This window comes from Malaya genurostris, chromosome 2 (genome assembly GCF_030247185.1).
Source record: "Malaya genurostris strain Urasoe2022 chromosome 2, Malgen_1.1, whole genome shotgun sequence".
In the NCBI taxonomy this organism is placed as follows: Eukaryota; Metazoa; Arthropoda; class Insecta; order Diptera; family Culicidae; genus Malaya; species Malaya genurostris.
This window is the reverse complement of record NC_080571.1, coordinates 283,053,292-283,072,958: the sequence shown is the minus strand read 5'-3', so window position 1 is coordinate 283,072,958 and position 19,667 is coordinate 283,053,292. Positions and strand designations below refer to the sequence as shown.

The following is a 19,667-nucleotide window of genomic DNA, read 5'->3' as shown; positions in this document are numbered from 1 at the left end:
TAAGAAAGTCAGACGAAAAAGTCATTGAAAAATGAAAGAAAAGAAAACAGGCAGTAAAAAGGACAATGAGAAAACTCAGTAAAAATGGAACAAAATCCGTGTAAAATTCAGTGAATCAGACAACGAAAAAGGCAACGGAAAAAGTGAGTGAAAAAGTGAACCGGTGAAAATAAGTCATTAGGTAAAGTCAATTAAATCCAACAGTGGAAAAAGAAAAGGCAAAAAAGTTTAAAAAAGAAGTCAATGAAAAAAGTCCGTGAAACGAGTCAGTGATGAAAGTCCTTGGAAAAGTCAGAGAAACAAGACAGTAAGATTTGTGCACCTCTCAATGACAATCAAATCATGAACAATTATGCGAGCTTCCCAAGGTACACGAATTTACCATTTTTTCGGTACTATGCGGATTAATTTATGCAGTGAATTTTCCTAGCATAACAAAAATACTTGAGCATAATAAGAATGTCAGGGGAACATGTCATTTAAAGAAGTCATTAAAAAAAATTCAGCGAAAAATGTCCACAAAAAAAACTAATGAAAGAAGCCAGTACAAGAGTCAGAAAAAATTGATTGAGAAAAGTTCGTGCGAAAAGATATAGAAAAAATATCAGCGAGAAAAGTGAGTAAAACAAGTGATTAACATAAAATCTATGAACAAAGATAAATGAAAACACAGAAAAAAAGGAACAAAAAGACATTAAAAAGTCAGTGCATAAAATCCTATAGAAATTGCTTCGAGAAAAGTTCATTAAAACAGACAGGGAAAAGGACAAGGATAAAAGTTAGTAAAAAATTCAGTGGAAAAAGTCAGTGCTATATGAAGCAACAGTTAGAAAAATCAGTACAAAGAGTTACTGCAGGAAGTAAAAAAGTTAGACGAAAAAGCCAGGGACAATTGAAAGAAAAGAAAAATGAGTTAGAGGTGCCAGTGAAAACAGACAGTAAATGTGAGAATGGGGAAACTTAGTAAGAACAGTCAGTGAACAAAATTCGCGAAAAAAATCAGTGAATGAGATATTGAAAAAGGCAACAAAAAAGTGAGAAAAGTCAATGGAAAACCGATGGAAAAAATCATTAGGAAAAGTCAAACAATCAAACAGTGAAAAAAGACAAGGCAAAGAGTTAGCGAAAAAGTTCGTAGAAGCAGTTAGTGAAAGATGTCCGTGAAACGAGTCAGTGATGAAAGTCTGTAAGAAAGTCAGAGAAAAAAGACAGGGAAAAGCATCAGTGAAAAAATCAATAAAAAACTATAAAAAGGATGGATATTTTTCTTTAACAATTATAGTGTGTATTAATTTAACTTAGTAGGCATTGGTGCACCTCCCAATGCCCATCAAATCATAAACAATATTGTCCGGAAGGACTGCCGACGAAGCTCAAAATTTACAGTATTATCAAAAATGCAAAATTCGGAAAAAGACGAATTGGAAGCGGCTGTGTTTTCTTCCGTTGGTGACAACTGGACTCGCAAAAAGGTACTAGTGATCATGTTGTCATGTTGCCAATCTCTTCCATTCTGATTTTCAAGGTAAAACAACAGCTCGCAAATCGTGGTTACTTCATCGGGAACAGCGTCGGTGAAGGTTCCTACTCGAAGGTGTACTACTCGGAGCAGCACCGACCGGGACAACAGTTTCCGGATAGGCGCGCTTGTAAAATTATCAACCGGCGCAGGAGTTCGATGGAGTACGGTCAGTTTTTGCCGAGGGAAATCAAAACAATGATCGCGCTGTCACATCCCAACATTGTTTCGATTCACTCGGTGTACGAATTTGGTCCGTACGTGTGCATATTCATGGACTATTGCCGCCACGGAGACTTGCTGCAGCGCATTCTGGAACATGGCAAGCTGCCCGAAGCGAAGGCTCGTCTGCTGTTCAAACAATTGGTTTCGGCGGTGCAGTACATGCACTCACGAGGCTATTGCCACCGGGACATCAAGTGCGAAAATGTTCTGCTGTCCACGGCGACTCACGTGAAGCTGTCGGATTTTACTTTTTCGAAAAAATGCTGCTGCGAGGGTGGAGGCGGACAGCTGAGTGCGACTTTTTGCGGCTCGGTAGCTTACGCGGCTCCGGAAATCCTCAAAGGCATTCGCTATGACCCCAAGCGGTACGATATGTGGTCTCTGGGTTGTGTACTGTTCATCATGGTTACCGGAACGATGCCGTTCGACGAGAGTAACGTGACGGAGACGATCGAGCGCCAGGAACGGAAGCAGTATTTCTACCCGTCGGATGTCAAGCCGAACCCAATGATAATTGAACTGATTGACAGGCTCATCGAACCGGATGTGGAAGCTCGGGCCTCCGTGGAGCAGATTCTGCTGGATCCCTGGTTAGAAGCGGAAAACTGATTAGTTTTTTTTTCGGTGGAATGTGGAACCGAGGTGTGGGAGTTGTTTTGTGTTCCATGAGCGAGGATGATTGAATTATTCAATTCCGAATAATAAAAATGCTGCTTTCTGGTTGCCAGTCAAACACATCACTTCGCTTCGCTTCTCGTGTCTGACACTTGACAGTGTTGCGCCTTGGCTGATAGTTTTGAATAGGTCAAACTGTTGTAGTGCTTCAAAATGCCACAATAAAAGAACGAGTCTCAATAAAATCTTATTTTATGACTTTTCTGAAACCGTATAAGATTTATTTTTTCTATCTGGCATCTACTGAATATTACTATTTTAAGGTTCACTAGTTTTGGATGAAACACAATAATAATTATTATATTTTTTTCTTATGACTCGAAGTTGTCTTTCTCTTAGAACAGCTCACTTGAAAAGTTAGATAAAAAAGTCACCCCACTTTCACTCCGATAACTCGATCAAATGAAAAGCGGGAAAATTGATTTCTTCTGTAAAGGTGCTCAAAATAAAATTTCCTATAACTTTACTTTGGCGCGCAATCATTTTTATAACCAATTAAAAATGTTACATTCCAGATCTCAATCTAAATCTTTTACATCAAAAGAAGTACAATTTGATTACGAATAACTTTTGTGAAAACATCAACTGCAAAAAAATATTTGCTAGAGAAAATTTTCACTAATTTCCCGTTCCGAACCGCTGTGCAGTGTTTCATAAATGTTTCAGTTTACTTACCACAGATGTCACTATCAGCGCTAGGACGACAATGATTACGAGCAGAGCGATCAAAATTCCACGCCAGTTTCGTTGATTGGGATTGGCCGAAACAAGCTGAAATATGAGATAGAGAAAAAAAATTGTTAATCTCAGTGTTGGCTGTGTGTTTAAGGGGCAGGAATGGTCTAATATCAATCATTTTTTTTTCAGTTCGTGCTCGCATCTCAGCCAACACAGTCGAAAATCGTTTGCGGTCGAAGCAAAAGAAACAAAGACAATACAGTGCAGTGAACAATAGAGTGTACGGAATGGTCAAATACGATTTAAAAAAGCCTGAAACTTGGCCTCTTGCCTCAAATTCAATTTGTATAGGTTTCAAGCGTTGCAAAGTTAGACCAGCAGCAAATGAAATTGAAATCTTACTTAAAGAACGAATGCATCTAGACGCTAATAATGTAACTGAGATTCAATTCAACAAGGCGTCTAACTGTGTGTACATTATGTTTAAACGTGAAAGCGATGCAATTGCATTTGCTTCGGTTAATAACGAGCTGCACAGCGTTGAGTGTGATAACATTAAATACAAAATTCCAGTGCACATGGTGGACAATGCCAATACAAGCACGCGTGCATGACCTTCCCCCGCACACCAGCGATCAGTGCGTTCGGGAAATCATGTCGCAGTACGGTGAAGTTCTTTCCATCGAAAGAGAAGTATGGCGGAATTTTTTCCCCGGAATCCGGAATGGCGTGCGAGTGGTACGTATGCAACTACGTAAGGCAATTCATTTGTGGTCAAGGTGGGACAGATCCGTGTAAAACGCTGATTACCTATGAAAATCAGCTGGTTACATGTCAGTTTTGTGAACAACCTGCACCTGCACGTTGCACTGAAACTGCGGAAAGAACATCTTCAACCAAAGACACGGTCAACCGTTCAACAACGAAAACTAGTTAGCGTAGTACTCCTGTTTCACCATCAAACCAACCAACAACTGCAACCAATGTACAATAAGGCGCTCCTACAGCAACTAGCAACGAGCTCAAGACTGCGAACAACAAAGAAAACAAAAAGAAGACGGAAATCAACAACAAAACCACCGATGCAGCAATGGAGAACGAGACGAGCCACGAACAAAGTGCCCCTCAACCCTCGCAGGAGGGAAATGGAAGCTCTTCTCCTCCTAGAAAAAGAGTGACAACAAGATCCACTTCAAAAAATTGTTTATTTAAAAAATCGGCTAATTCGGGCACGTAAAGCTTGTACGCAAATAGGCCTGAATATAAATATCTTTTAAATAAAAAAATTTTTTTCTTGGTTTTGTTATAGTGAAACATTTCAAGAATATTTTATCAAATTTTCAAGCCTATCGGAACAAAACTCTGGAAGTTCTTTGGGCCTTTATCTTTTCTGATCTCATACTGCTTCGATTGACCTGAAAATTTGAAAAAAAAATTGAAATGTTTTATTATAACAAAATACAAAGCAAAAATATGATTTTTCGAAAGTATTAGACCCTACGCGCCCCTTAGACATATAAACTGTTTCCTTCGATTTCATTGACAATATACTTTGAACGCGTTTTTCTCGAAAGCACGTTTTGAAGGTCCGTGTCCATCGTCGTTCGAAAACTACTTCACCAATTATTTTCAAAATTTGCACATTCTTTCTACATATGAAATACCCAATCCGAACGTTTTCCTTTTTTTGTTACTTAGGGGTTGTTTTTTACCTACAAAATGGTGGATTTTCGTGTGAAAAATCCCAGTTTTAATTAAAAAAAAAACACTCAAAATTCACCAATTATTATCGGTATCACTTCACGGTGAAAACCAAGTGAAGTGAATGCAGGTCAGTTCGTGCTCGCATCTCATCAGACACAGTCGCAAATCGTTTACGGTCGAAACAACAGAAATAAAGACAATACAGTGTAGTGAACAATAGAGTGTACGAATTGGGTAAATACGATTTAACAAAGCCTGAAACTTGGCCTACAAGACTAAATTCAATTTGTATTGATTTCAAGCGCTGCAAAGTTAGACTAGCAGCAAATGAAATTGAAATCTTACTTAAAGAACGAATGCATCTAGACGCTAAAAATGTAAGTGAAATTCAATTTAACAAGGCGTCTGTTTTGGCTACGTGTAAAAATCCTTAAAATAAAGAAAAAAAATTGTTTGATGCCAAATACCTTAGAAATGCATGAAACGTCCAGATCTGGTGTTATCTAAAAAATAAGAACTAATTGGCTCAGGTGGCACGTTCCAAATAACTAGGGGAACGTGCCACTTGAGCCAATTAAAGACTGTCCCAGAAAGTATGGACGCAACCAAAAACCGCTGCCATTTCGCAATGGTTCAGAATCTGTCAATTTTTATGGCTGCGTCCTGTTGTTTACACTCTTCTCCAACCACTTGTGCAGTTGTTTATTCGTTTTCATTAGTTTGTTTCAAAATGCGTAGACTTTCAGCAGAACAGCGTCGAAAAATTGTGTACAAATGGTGCACAGAACGCGGACTGTCACTGAGAAAGATAGCAAAAATGGAAGGAGTAAGTGAAAAAGCCGTGCTAAATGCAATCAGGATAACACCATTGAGGATAAACCGAAAACGGGTCGAAAAAAAAGTCCTGCTAACCCTTAGTTGGATAAACGTATACTGAAGGCGTTCGAGCAAAAGAAGGAGTTTTCGGTTCGGAATGTTGCCAAAAAAGTGGGCACTTCGAAATCAAATGTTCTTCGTGCTAAAGAACGTTTGAATCTTCGAACCTATAAGAAGCAGAAACAACCAAAACGTAGCCCGAAACAAGAAGTATCGATCAGGCCGAGGGTTCGAAAGCTGTACAATACGATTCTTGCTGGAAATTTGAGCTGCATAATCATGGACGACGAAACCTACGTGAAACTCAATTACAAATCCTTGCGGGGACCACAATGATTTATAAGGTGTGAGAAGGGCAAGTGTTAAACCAGTCCGAGACATCGATTGAAGTTGAAAAATTTGGTAAGAAAGCTATGGTCTGGCAAGCAATTTGTAGCTGCGGTAAGATTTCGAAACCCTTAATCACCACTGCTTCAATGAACAGCGAAATATACATCAAGGAATGTTTACAAAAACGACTTCTACCCATGATTTGAAGCCACAAGGATCCTGTTATCTTCTTGCCAGATCTTGCTTCTTGCCACTACTCGAAATCAACGGTAGAATGGTGTACTACCAAAAATGTCACTTTCGTCCCAAAAGACATGAATCCACCAAATTACCCACGACTTCGACCAATTGAGGAATTTTGGGCATTAACGAAGGTACATCTTAGGAAACATGTCTCGGCAGCCGAAACCATTCAACAGTTCGAAAAAGATTGGAAAAAAGTATCAAAACTTGTCGCCAAGAAGTCTGTACGGAATTTAATGAGGAACGTTCGCAAGAAGGTGCGCCAGCTAGTCTACAATGGCTAAGTAGCAAATGTTGAGAATAATATTCTATTGTTGTAGTCTAATATTATCAGTATATCGAATAAAATTTGAATATCTAACACTTGTGAATTATTTACAGCGAAATCAACGTCCATGCTTTCTGGACAGTCTCTAATTCTGATTCCTGATTCTGATAGAAAATTTTTGAGATTTCCGAAATCGAAAAAAAAATTATTTGATGATCCGTAGGGTTGGCATCGCTGCTAAGGTACCGTCATTTTGCACCGCATGCTGTGATCGGACCAGTACCGCTACACCTATATGTAGTGATTTTTTTTCAATGAAAACGGAATTCAGCTACAACGCATTTTTTAATAATTACAGAAAATGGTTGTTACTGTTCAGTACACGATTCACTCGACGATCTCTCTGTTCTACCATTGGCCTTAATTATTTTACCTGACGAGCTTCGTAAACAAGTAAACCCATGTTGAAAAAACGAAGTGCTCGTTTTGCAACTCGTTGCATAAATAACAACTATCGATTTTTTCCATAGTTATACTCTTCCGTACATCGTTAGGGAATATATCGATTGAAGGGGAGAACCGGTGGTGGTCAATTCCATTATTCCAGTTAAATGTGAATTTATGCAACTATCCTTTTACTATCCTGCTCAACGATTCAGGAGGTAGGGCACTGGCAGAGAGCACATCCGGTTTACGAGTTGTGATATATTCGAGTCTCTATTTTGCAGGAGTCAGTAAAATCTTTCCTACACAATCTCGAATCAGCAGCAAAGTTTGTTCGTAGAAACGGAAGGGCAAGTTCCACATCGGAATGTAGTGCCGGGCAGGGACTATCGGCGATGGTGATCGATCATGGTAACAAACATTTCCGAGCCAGGACTCATAAAAGTTGAAAAGCCCTTTTAATGTTGCCGGAATGGCAAAAACAGAAATTATTCAAATAACCAATATCAAACCTTTCTCAATCGTCTAATCTCGTTAAAAGTGTTTCCACAAGTGGCATCCATCATTTTCATTTCTTTGTGTGCGTTGGAGCTATCCTTTATTCAGTCATCGATTATAAATGATAATATTGAGTTGATTTTCTCCTGGTAAGGGGAGTGATGATTCATTATATTGTAATTGATTTTAGAGCTTTTGAAATGATGCGTGGTTGTTTTATCAGAATAAGCCCTGTATTTACATGAAACGTCAATCGTTGTTGACAAAACCGAAAGCCCAAAACGAAGAACAGAAAATGGAAAACGATCCAATTTTCAATGAACGTAGAGTAGATAAAATTACCAATGGATTGTGATTTGAAATGATTGTTGAATCCAATTTATTTTCTCATTTTAAACATTCGGATTTTCGCTCGATTCTATTGTGGGAAATTGTATCTATTTTCATTTAATTAAAGGAAGCTTCTACTGTAAACTGGAGGTGTCGCTCTTTGATTTCGAGCTTGAGTTAGGAAAATAAACCTGTTTTAATCCACTTAGTGGTGTAATGATGACTTTCCTATATTATTCATTATCTTCTATATATTACAGCAAGATTAATCAAAATATTGGGAGTACAAATTAATTCGGTCTGTTTTAAAAGATGGCACTGGCTGTTAGAACAGTAACAGCTGATTTCGATAGTTTGAAGAGGTTAGATGTTAGGTTATCTGTCATTAATATTCAGTTCATATGGCTTCAAGTTTTGAAAACAAAAATTCTTGTTTTTTACTGTGTTAAATGTGAACAATTTTGTGTTAACTAGGCAGCATTTGCGGGAAGTTTTAATTTTCTGTTAAAATTGGAAGAAAAGTGCAGCTGAAGCGCATCAAATGTTGGTGGATGTTTGTGATGATAATGTTTCAACTGAGGGGATCACCTTAAAAGACGAGACGTTTTTTCGAGAAGGAACTCGAAAATTGCCTGAAAGGTGGGAAAAAGTAGTAACTAGCGATGGGCGATACTTTAATTAATCTTTGAATTCTTTTTATTTTGAGAAAAAATTGTACTCCCAATATAATCGTACAAGTGACGTAATAGATATAATATTTCTTCTATCCGTATCAATATTTCAGATGGTAAATTTTGGCTTAAAATTTTGTTTTATTTGGAAGATCAATTTATGACAATTAATTTTGAAAAAGATTTCGGGAGTATGGTCATCTTGGCTCTTTTGTACGGTCGTACGGTTTGGTGTCCTCCAAAGCATCTTAAGACTAATTAGGGAGAGACGATCTAGGCGGCCAACTGACGGGGTCAAAACGTCAGATAATATGTTCACCGAAAATGTTCTTCAATAGATAAAAATAATAACTACAAACCATTTAATTTTGCAAAACATAAAACATTTTTGTGAAGGGAACGGAGAGGTTAGAGCGAATAAAAATCAATCGAGCAAGCAAGTTCAGTTTCGCTTCCGAATATTGTAACACGATCATAAACATTTTCTTCAATATTACAGTAATTACCAATATTCGAAAATGGTAAATTATACCACTTTTCACATTGTTGTACATTAGTTTAAAAATTAGTGTAAAATAGTTACGAAATACCAACGATTACCGAGGTGAATTATGTGATATCAAAAAAAGAATATCTCTACCAAAATTTCAAATGTTTTTCCATTTATTAAAATATTGAAGGCATGGCCACTCCAGTAATTTTTGTTTTTTTGACTTTTATTATGTTTCAGAACGTTCACCATTTTTCAACGGTGTCTGTTTGACCACATTTAAATCCAGCAAACCAATAACCAATGGTTCTTTCCGATGGAGCAAAATCCAGATAACACTTTTGAGGCCATTGCTGTGCTTGTTCCGGATTTTTTTCCATCACTTATTGTCGAGCTTTTCTATGAGCTAACCAAAATTAGGAAGGAAAAACCTGTTTTAATCCACCTAGTGGTGTGATGATGCTTTTCCCTTATTTCTCATATTCTCATATACAAATGTGTAGTGTTCCTCAAAATAATTTTCTTTGATTCTGGAAAAATCACATCGTACTTCCGAAACCGGAATTCGGTATAATTTTATAAATTGACTCCGATACCAGCATTTCGGCTTCATCGATTGATTCGCCAGATACCGCTAATACTATGTCGTCTGCGAACCCCACGATAATGACGCCTGCCGGAAACTTCAGTGATAACACACCGTTGTACATTACGTTCCAGAGCGTTGAGCCCTGTGGAACACCTGCTGTCACTCTAAACGACCTCTGTTGGTTTCGTACACAAGGACTCTATTCTGGAAGTAGTTCCTTAGTATTTCCGTCACCCAGAACGCTATTGAAAGGTTTTGAGATCGGATGTTTACTTTTTGAGTTATACAATGTTTTATGACAAAATTTTCAGTTTTTTGACAATATCTGTCACAACTGACCTTGAAAACAGAATATGTTTTTAGACTTAGAATCCGCACGATAATTGCTATCCAACAAGCCATAGATTGTCAAAATCCGTCCATTTTGAATGGAGATATCGATATTTTTGTGGAAGCGACTTTTCGCTTTATTCCAAAAGTAGGAATTTCAAGTGCTTGAAGATAAAGCGATGTTTCGGAGCAAAGTGAAACTAGATTTTTAATACCGTTTTATACCATTGTTTGTTAGTACCTAAAAAAATATACACAACACACTTTCTCATGACGTTTCCATTTTAGCACGGTTCGTTATTGGTAACATAATCGTTCGAACATGACATATGTTCTAAAACAGATGGCTGTATTTTCAAATTCAAAACAATTTCATATTTACATTGATTTGAACTGCTTGCAACAATAATTGCTGGAAGAACGCAACTTCTAACACCTTTATACCATTCGAAGAAGTTCGTCGAAATAAGCAAATTTATATGTGAAAAATAATTTCATTGATTTTTGCCTGATATGACTTAACTGATTTCTACAAACTTAGACTTATATGAACAGTCATATGCTCCCCGGTAGCGGGTATAGAGGAGCTCAATCGTTTCTCCAATGAAGGCCAAACCAAATTTCATAAATAAAAACTCAAATAAAAATAAACAAAAATTCAAATTAAAATAAACTTATTCCAATTTTGAAACTACAGGGTTATGAGTTTTCAAAATTCAAACCGTTATAAAAGATATCAAAAAATCTTCAAAGTAGGGCTCAAAACTATTTCAATTTATTCGTCATACTAATTCATGGACATACGAACTATTTTTGGTTATGCTGGTCTCTGAATACCATTTGTGGAAGTACCATAAATCATGAGAAGAACTTTAAAGAGGAACTCACTTCTACATCTCATGGAATGCATAATCGATTGTCACACGTTTATGTTCGATTCGTCACGTCCAGGACGGCCATCAACATCACTTTACTTTGATTATCGAGGTGTGGTGCACTCCGAATTCCTTCCGACCGGTCAAACTGTCAACAAGGAGTACTATTTGAGTGTTTTATGCGTCATTTACAGGTAGCTACCTCGTAAAAAGAGGCCGGAACTATGGGCCGACAACTCTTGTTTTTTGCATCGCGATAATGCACCGTCACAGTTCGCTTCCACATCAGTCGATATAACAAAACCGTTTACGTTCGGGACAGAAGAAACCAAGTACAGCATTGTGTAGTGAACAATAGAACGACCTCGAAATGAGTAAACCAAACGAACAAAAGCTACCGCCGACACGAAAGAATACAATTGTTGTTGACTTCAGGCAGTGCAAAATTCGACCTTCGATACGAGAACTTGAAGGTTTGCTGAAGGAGCAAATGCTTCTTGACATTAAACGTGTGCATTTACTGCAATGCAATAAGACAAATATTGTTGTTTACATCCAGTTTCATAAAGCGTTGGATGCAACTCAAATCGCAAAAGACAATAACAATGTGCACTATGTGGAGCACGAGAACATTAAGTACAACATTCCAGTATATATGGAAGATAGTGCTTTAGAAGTGCGTGTGCATGATCTTCCCTCAAGCATAATCGATCCTTATATTCGGAAAACTATATTCCAATACGAAGAGATTCTGTATATCGAAAGAACTTTTTCCCCGGTATTCTAAATGGCGTACGTTTGTTAGGCATGCGCTTGAAGAGGCCTATACATTCTTATGTGACTTTCGGTCAGGATTCAAGAATTCCGTGCAAATCACTTGTTACCTATGACAATCAGATGGCCACATGTCAATATTGCCAAAAAGCTGTTCACTACGGTAAGCCATGTGATAAACTGGAAAAGTAGACAACCACACCAAAGGACAACGGTGCTTCCTTCACACCAACCCAAAGCAATCCCAGTACACCTGTGACAGTCACCAACAACAATGAAGCATCCCCTTCAACGAAACCATCAGTATCCCCTATAGAACAAAGTACAACAGCTGCAGTTAACAACTTACCATCCAATCAACCAGCAACTGCAACCAATGCACAACAAGGCGCATCTACAGCAACTCTCAACGAGCCCAAGACTACGATCAACAAGGAAAACGAAAAGAAAACGGAAATCACACACAACACCGACGATGAAGCAATGGATGATGAGATAAGCCGCGGACAAAGTGACCCCCGATCCTCGTTGGATGGAAATGGAAGCTTATCTCCGCCTAGAAAAAGTGTGACAACGAGATCCAATAGCAAAAAAAAGTTTTAAGTAACAAAAATGTAAGCCAATCGGCCACTTAAGATTTTACGCAAAAAGGCCAGAATAAAAATTTTATCATAAAAAAATGCACCGTCGCATACTGCATTGATTCTTCGTGATTTTTTCACCAAAAAATTCAACCAATGTCGTTCCGCAACCACCGTATTCGCCAGATTCAGCTCCCTGTGACTTCTGGCTGTTCAGTAAAATCAAACGACCGCTCCAGGGAAACCGTTTTGAGCGCTTTGAAGGCTATTCCGGGAATTGACCAACTGTTTCGAGGATTGGAAAAAAACGTTGGCACAAGTGTATTGGAGCCGGGGGATTTAAGGGGGGCGAAATAGATTTGGAAGAATAAATTGCACGGAAAGACCGAAATCAGCTTTTGGCGAAAAAATTAGTTGAGTTTCTGATTTCAATAATAATAATAATAGTTGAATTAGTGAAATAAAACGTTGTTTTCCACCAACATATATAAATGGCTTCTGCAATTTGCTAGTATATGGCGCACTGTCACCGAAAAAACCTTAACACCGTAATGGCTACTAGCCACTAGATGACACACTACTACCGAAAAAAAATTCAGTCGCGGATGTCTTTTCTATATTGGCAGGTATAAATACGATGTTGTATTGGAGAAAAAGACATGAACGAAACGTAAACTTCTTCTTGCAAATTTTTCTTCTAAATAGCTGTTTTCTTCATTCGACTTTGAAAAAACGACTCTTTCACTGAAAAATTTGAGCACTCGGAAAGCAAAAACCGAATACAAGTAGTACATTGAACGGCGTAGCCCGGAAGGTGGGAAGAAACAAAAAACTTCGTTTGACATATACAATCAGAGTACAACATTCGAAACTCACTTCACTGTTCCACGTAAAAATATTACAACGCACAAATACTGAATGAATACACTTTTCACTAAGAGTTTACGGCATTTTTACATATTGGTTTGGAGATTTAAATATGGATATATTGTAACACATGCGAAAAACATCAAAACAATTGGCAAGCGGTTTCAACAAGACTTGCTTTGAATGGATTGTTTTGCTTTGACACTTCTCATGGGTTTTTGGCTAATAAACTTTATAATAAAACCAATTTCATTTTTGTTTGCTTCGTGCTGTCCTTCAGCAATGATGGTGATAAATAAATAGAAATAAATTTTCTGATTTTAGTAACAAAATTGTCAATGAGAAATTCGTGTTGGATTGAAATATTGCTGGTTTATGTACAGGATATTCTCCAACTCCAACATTCTTTAAAAATAAGAGTTTTTCTCAGCAAAGTAAATTCTCAATTCTAACTAATTTCATAGTTATTTTGGAAAATTTGTTGTTGAAATCAACTAATTCAAAAACAGTAATACGAATTAGGCGCAGAGCTAATTTCGGTCGTTCCGTGTGAGAATTTTAAAATTATGAAAAAAGTCCTACTTTAACATCTTTTTCCCACAGTAGTACTTGAAAATCAGTAGAATACCAAAATATCCGTATATCTGGTAATTCTGCTCTAATATCGTTTGCGTTTTTCAATAGTTTTGTCTTTCGCATCGTGGAGCATCACCGTTGAAAACGAAAATGCTACAAGAAACAAGCCTCATTCTGCACAAACAATTCCTGTTTCTGATATATATAATCGCATATGGGGATCCGAATTGCCGGCAGCAAACACTTTGATATTCTGCGGTTGAAAATAAAGCTGATGCTGATGAAGGAACGAAGCCGAACAAAAAGGTAGTCCTAATATAATGGTGCAAACTTTTTTGTATGACAGGATCGATAAATATCATCCAAATCTCGACATATTGTTGATTTTTCAACAACGTAAACAGTTCTAAAAGTAGTTACTATAAGTGCTTACAAGTTCCTATCTCATGCCGCTCCCTTAGTCCATAATGGCATCGCTTATATTGTAGTTATTTTACGATCGTGATTTGAATTTTGAGGATTTTCGTGAAGTTTACAAGCGCATTCTGTTATAAATGTTTCCACTTTCGCTGATTACTCACATTATCCTACACAAAATTCTAGTACGGTAAGATTTTAAGTTGAGCTACCATCATTGGACGAGATAAGGGAATCCCCACATTGGTCTTATTCCTTGCTCTAGGACCGATTTCGGATGGTTTGCCTTCCCAGTGAACGAAAACAGAGCTACCACGTTACAATTCGCCGAAAACCCAACCTTCCATAAATGTTTACGTTGGTATATTGCCAAGTGCACATCACGTTGTTTGCGTTCCAGGGAAGGTTCTTCCCCCGACGGCGAGTAACATTTTATCTTTCACCATCAGCCCTCACCCAAGAAGCTATACGGCAAAATGACGATGATGTGTGGTACAAGGTTAAGACAGTCATATGAAGGCGTTTTCGAAATTGGAGTCACCCCCACAAAGTGACTGGCGTGTGTTGAGTTGTTTTGGGTTCGTTTGGGGCAACTTTCTAAAATTGTATCTTAACCACCAACTTTCATCAGCTGTAACGCTCATCGTGGGACCAGCGTTTAGGAATTAGTTAAATTAAGAACATTCACATGATAAGCTTGTGGTAGATTTTTTTCATCTTGAAACAAGTACTCAGAGTACCTTCGTTTCAATCTACGATGTAATCTAAAATTTGTATGTAATCTACTGTAGAAAATCGAGAATGTTGTCGAAAAGTTTTTTCTTTATGATGACAGGCTCTTGGAAAGTGCTAGAAAAGAACTTTGCGAGTAAGAAAAGTAATTGCCATGTCATCTTTGAGAGCGATAAAATCAGATTCGTACTCGTTTAGGATAAATTAGCTAGTCATTACGTGGTAGAATTTAAACGATTGAGAAAATTCCTCCGGAAATCACTCTGACCACATCAATGTCATTAGCCAGCCGAGCCACAACGTTGAGTATCGCATAAGCTTCGGAAGCGTCCTTTCCAGAACGGAAACCCCGTCGACCCAAAGAAACACTGAATGAAAGTTAGATTTCTCTAGTTTTAGGGCAGCTTATAGGAAAAAGAAACCCAGAGGAATGAATGAAACCACTTCAGATCCACATCAAACTAGACAGCGGGATTCGGTTAACCCTTTTCAGCTTCCTTGCATATCATCATCGTCATCATCAGCTTCACTTTCAACCGCAGAATATCAAAGACTTTGCCCCGGCCAATCCTTTTTCTTCGTATGATGAGTGATTCCGTATATTGGAAAAGGGAAATGTGTGATTTTTTCTAAACTCCATTAGCATATAGGTCTGATGCAAGCGACTTACGGGTTTACCAAATTGTTACCTTGACTACTTGTTTTGTTTATTCCATCAAACCACTGTTATGTGAGTGAAACATGTTTTCAAATAATTCAAAATTCTTAGGACAAATTGATTCGGATTGAACAAGTGTTCCATCATCAATTGCACAACACATTTCCCCAGTTCATTATCGCAAGCTGAGAGGATCCCGAAAGCACACAACATAACTGACCTTCTTATGAAGCTCTAGAACATGAATATTCGAAATAGCTCCATCGACCGGACCAAACACCTTTCCCCGGTGCTTTCCATTGTGCTTCAGCGTTTGAGTGTGAAGACGTATCTACGGACAACGGACGACGAAGCGGACAGTCTGTTGAACCCAGTTCAACTACTTATCGCCTACTAGATGGTTTCACTTCTCTGGGCTGCTCACGAACACGACCTCCTACTGACAGAAGCTGCTGTGAGCAGAATAATGGCGTTTTCGTTTTTAATTTGCACTACACCGGAGCAGTGCTACACTGAGGTATGAATAAACGAACAAAAATGACGAAAACATAAACAGTAACCATTGGCTACAATAGACGATTCCATTGCACAGAGCTACACCAAACTTTTGATGAGTGCTACACCAGTGGCATCGGTGCAGAAAAAGTGTAGCACTGGTGTAGTGCAATTGGTAAAAACGAACGGTTTCAGTGCAGCTTTCGCTACACCAGTGTAGTGCAATTTAAAAACGAAAACGACATAAATTAGGTAATGCCACGATCAAAACCGAAGCCCCTTTCGACACCGGCTTCACTGCCAAACCGGTGGGTGGATGGGGCCGGGAAGGATATGTCTGTCGGCGGTAACTACCTGATAACAAGAACTAGCATCCGTTTAGCCTCATAGAATGTGAGTCTCAGCCGAAGAGAGTTTTTTCATAATGTGGCTAAATTTCTTCCACTTGCTAGTATTACAAGAACGAATACTTGTTAACCAGTCATAACAACGAAAACGAAGTGAATTCAACAATCATAAACTAGATTCCGAGAAATAAGGATACAACTACTAGCTACTCGTTCGGTTTGCAGTCATATCTCTTTCATAGGGTAACGGAGGTATTTTGGCCATATCCGCCCGGTGCTCATATCTTTGGTTGTATTTTAAATGAAGTGTATGTAGGGCAACGGCTCCCTATTTCATCTGAGCTCCTATTTCCATCTCATCCCTTCACCTCATTACTTTGAACATGAATAATATTCTACAACCTACCTGAACCAAACTGTTAAATGTTTTAAAATGATTATAAAAGCTATTGTCACACTTTACTATTGAAAGAAATGGTTTTAAGTTCTTCGTGTATCGTTTTTTTCATTTAAAATAAACTCACTGTTCAATTTAGGACACATTTTCGTCTCAAGATTTACAGTTCGTCATGTTTCTGATTATCTACTAACCGATTCGTCTCAAAACATGATCACTTTTTCGCACAATTACACTACCATTGAATGCTAGATGACTTCATAATTAGTAATGTTCACTTGCCACTTGTTTAATTAACGATGTAAAACTTCAAAAGTTACCCGACAAACAATAAAAGTCTTTAAAAATATGAGATGAAAGTTTTTCACTTAGTTCACTTGATTGCGCTTTGTTTTCATCTCATTTGGTTTCGCAAAGTTGCCAAGTTATCTCATATTGTTACAAAAAATAAATTGTTTTTCTTCTTCAAATTATTATCAAAAAGTATGTTTTTGGTATCCGTGACATTAGTTTAATTATATTATTGATATTAATATTTAAATAACACTGTTTTGGCTTCGAATATTACCAGAAAGAGCGTGTTAAATACTGAAGAAATAACCATTGTGGCAAATCTAGTAGCACTGGTTTCATTCCGCTATACGCCAACATAACGCTGTGAAGTGTGTGTGTGTGTTTCATCGGCTGTGCACAGAGATGCCAGATATTTTCATAGAAAATATGTAGTACTTTGCATAGAAAGTCTATATCTGTTCTATCTGTTTTCACTAATAAAATAATGTTAAAAGATAGTTCTTTAGATCTCCGTAAGCCATTGCCCCATTAATTAGATAATTCAACGAGTAAATTTTTTACCAATAATAATGTGGAAAAATCCTGATGGATACGGTTGTATCGTTTGAGTTGTATATCTGGCAGCGGTAAGGCAGTCGGTCACCAGAATGTCTGCAAGCCATATTTTTCCAGCTGGCAGCGTTTAGTCAGCCATCTGGCAGCCATGCGAATGCGGGTGAGAGTGTAATAGTGGAATATTTTGTTTTGATTGCTGTCGCCATTGCTAATTTATAGGATGAATAAAAGATCAACGATAGGATGGATAAAAATCCATTGAGATGAAATTAGGAGCAGAGTTGTGAAAACAGCATTAGTGTTTTTAGCTGTTTTATAAATATTAGTTCAATTTTCAAGAAATGTGAATCAATTTTCAACGTGGAGCAAGGCGAATGAAGCAGTAATATGAAATAGTTACAGTGATTTTAGTGGCTAAATCGGGGTTTGAAGGCGACGTCCTTACAAATGAGATGAAATAGGGAGCCCTTACCCTATATATTTTTTTTATTTAATAATATATTTAATAAGGCACACTGTCTTAGCTCTTGGATGCCGAGGACAAATTCATTGGTAATATGTTAAAAAAATGAAATAATCTTTGAAGTTCTGAAATACGATGTACTTCATTTTGATCACATCGAGAAATGTGAACGTCGCACAGTGGTTCGAAACTGGAAACCTTTTTTAATCCACCTAGTGGTGTAATGTTGCCTTTCTCATATCTCACATATTCTCATATATAAATGTGATGTATTCTACAAAAATAACAAAAAAGATTATCTATAAACTCGTATAAGTGAATCAGTACTCAGATCAGTTAGGCCATACTTCAAAAAACGAAGTGAGCCCCACTATTGCAGGTACTTCCGACACCGGAATGCGGGAACCGGTATAATCAAAGTCGGTTCGAGAAAAGGGACTGGGATCCATTTTTGAGTCTATGGCTACAATTTTTTGGTCGTTATTCGAGAACCGAGAACCAGAAAGGCCGAAATTAGTTTCTTTGGCCGTCTACTGACAATAACTACTGATTGGAATAGGTTTGAGGCGAATTTAGGAATTATGTGACGTTTTTTTACTTTTAGTGGCAGTATAAATATTTTAACGACGAAAATTCAGGAACTCAATATAGGACTATAAGACCTCACATTCAAATATTTAAATGACGTTACCTCATAAGTTTTAGTTAAATGTTTCCGAATCGATTGGTTGTTAAATTATATGAATCCATCAACAGATGACTGAGTTATAAGCATTCAAAATTATGACAGAAATATGTTACGCGATTAGTTTTGCATATTTTAAATTGACATCCAGCCTAGTGTAGCGAAGAGTGTCATTTTTAATGGCAAAATCGACCAAAAATGTGGCAACAAACAAGAGAGTTTTCGATGTAAAAAAATACAAGAAATTCAATGGAATAGTTTTTAATGGCCGCACGAATCGCCATCCTGCCCATTTTACCCCAAATGCCCAGCAGTTTTAGGGTTTTCTGTAGTATTTGTTTTGTAACTTGAGAAGAAATCGATTGCGGCCTACTGAAATAGCTTGATTTTATGTAAAACTGTCTGGAGAATCGAATGGAAGAGTGTACACTGGCCGCACGAAACGTTTTGGTGGCTATTTTACCCCATTTTCTCCATTTCATGATATCTTATTGTAAATCGTCCTTAAATCTCGGTAAAACTTTTTGGAAGTTTACTAAATCTAGATTATCTTATGTAAAAAGTCTGTAGAACCGAATGGAAGAACTTACACTGGCCGCACGAAACATTTTGATGACTATTTTACCCCATTTCCTTTATTTTATGGTATTTTATTGTAAATCGGTCTTAAATCATGGTAAAACTTATTGGAAGTTTACTAAATCTAGCTTATCTTATAATTAAAAGTCTGTAGAATCGAATGGAAGAACCTACACTGGCCGCACGAAACGTTCTGGTGTCTATTCTACCCCAAATCCTCTATTTCATGATATCTTATTGTAAATCGTCCTTAAATCTTAGTTAAACTTATTGGAAGTATACTAAGTCTTATTGGAAGTATACTAAGTTCTGCTTATTATTTTTTCCCGTTCAAATTAAATTTTCTTGGAAAAGGTGCAGAATATAGAAAAACCTATCTGACAATGTCTTCGAAATTTAGTTGAGAATATTCTGTGAAATTTTCAGAATGATTCATTGAGTTTAGCGGTCGTGTTGTATTTTTTCTGACTGAAGAACTGCTGAAAATTGGAACGCTCGGAAA

The 19,667-nt window shown here is 37.4% G+C and overlaps 2 protein-coding genes across 2 annotated transcripts in view; one reads left to right on the top strand and one right to left on the bottom strand.

Annotated features, from left to right (window-relative positions):
• The window catches only part of LOC131430331 (uncharacterized), a 494,804-nt gene that overhangs the window by 136,360 nt on the left and 338,777 nt on the right, over positions 1-19,667 (bottom strand). Inside the window, exon 4 of the mRNA XM_058595215.1 lies at positions 3,095-3,190. Coding sequence (XP_058451198.1) covers positions 3,095-3,190 — 96 coding nt within the window. The remainder of the gene's footprint in view (positions 1-3,094; positions 3,191-19,667) is intronic.
• On the top strand, positions 1,320-2,588 carry LOC131430332 (testis-specific serine/threonine-protein kinase 3-like). Its single transcript, XM_058595217.1, has 2 exons — positions 1,320-1,472; positions 1,526-2,588. Exons 1-2 carry the CDS (start codon positions 1,398-1,400, stop codon positions 2,351-2,353), a joined length of 903 nt encoding a protein of 300 aa, XP_058451200.1. The 5' UTR covers positions 1,320-1,397; the 3' UTR covers positions 2,354-2,588.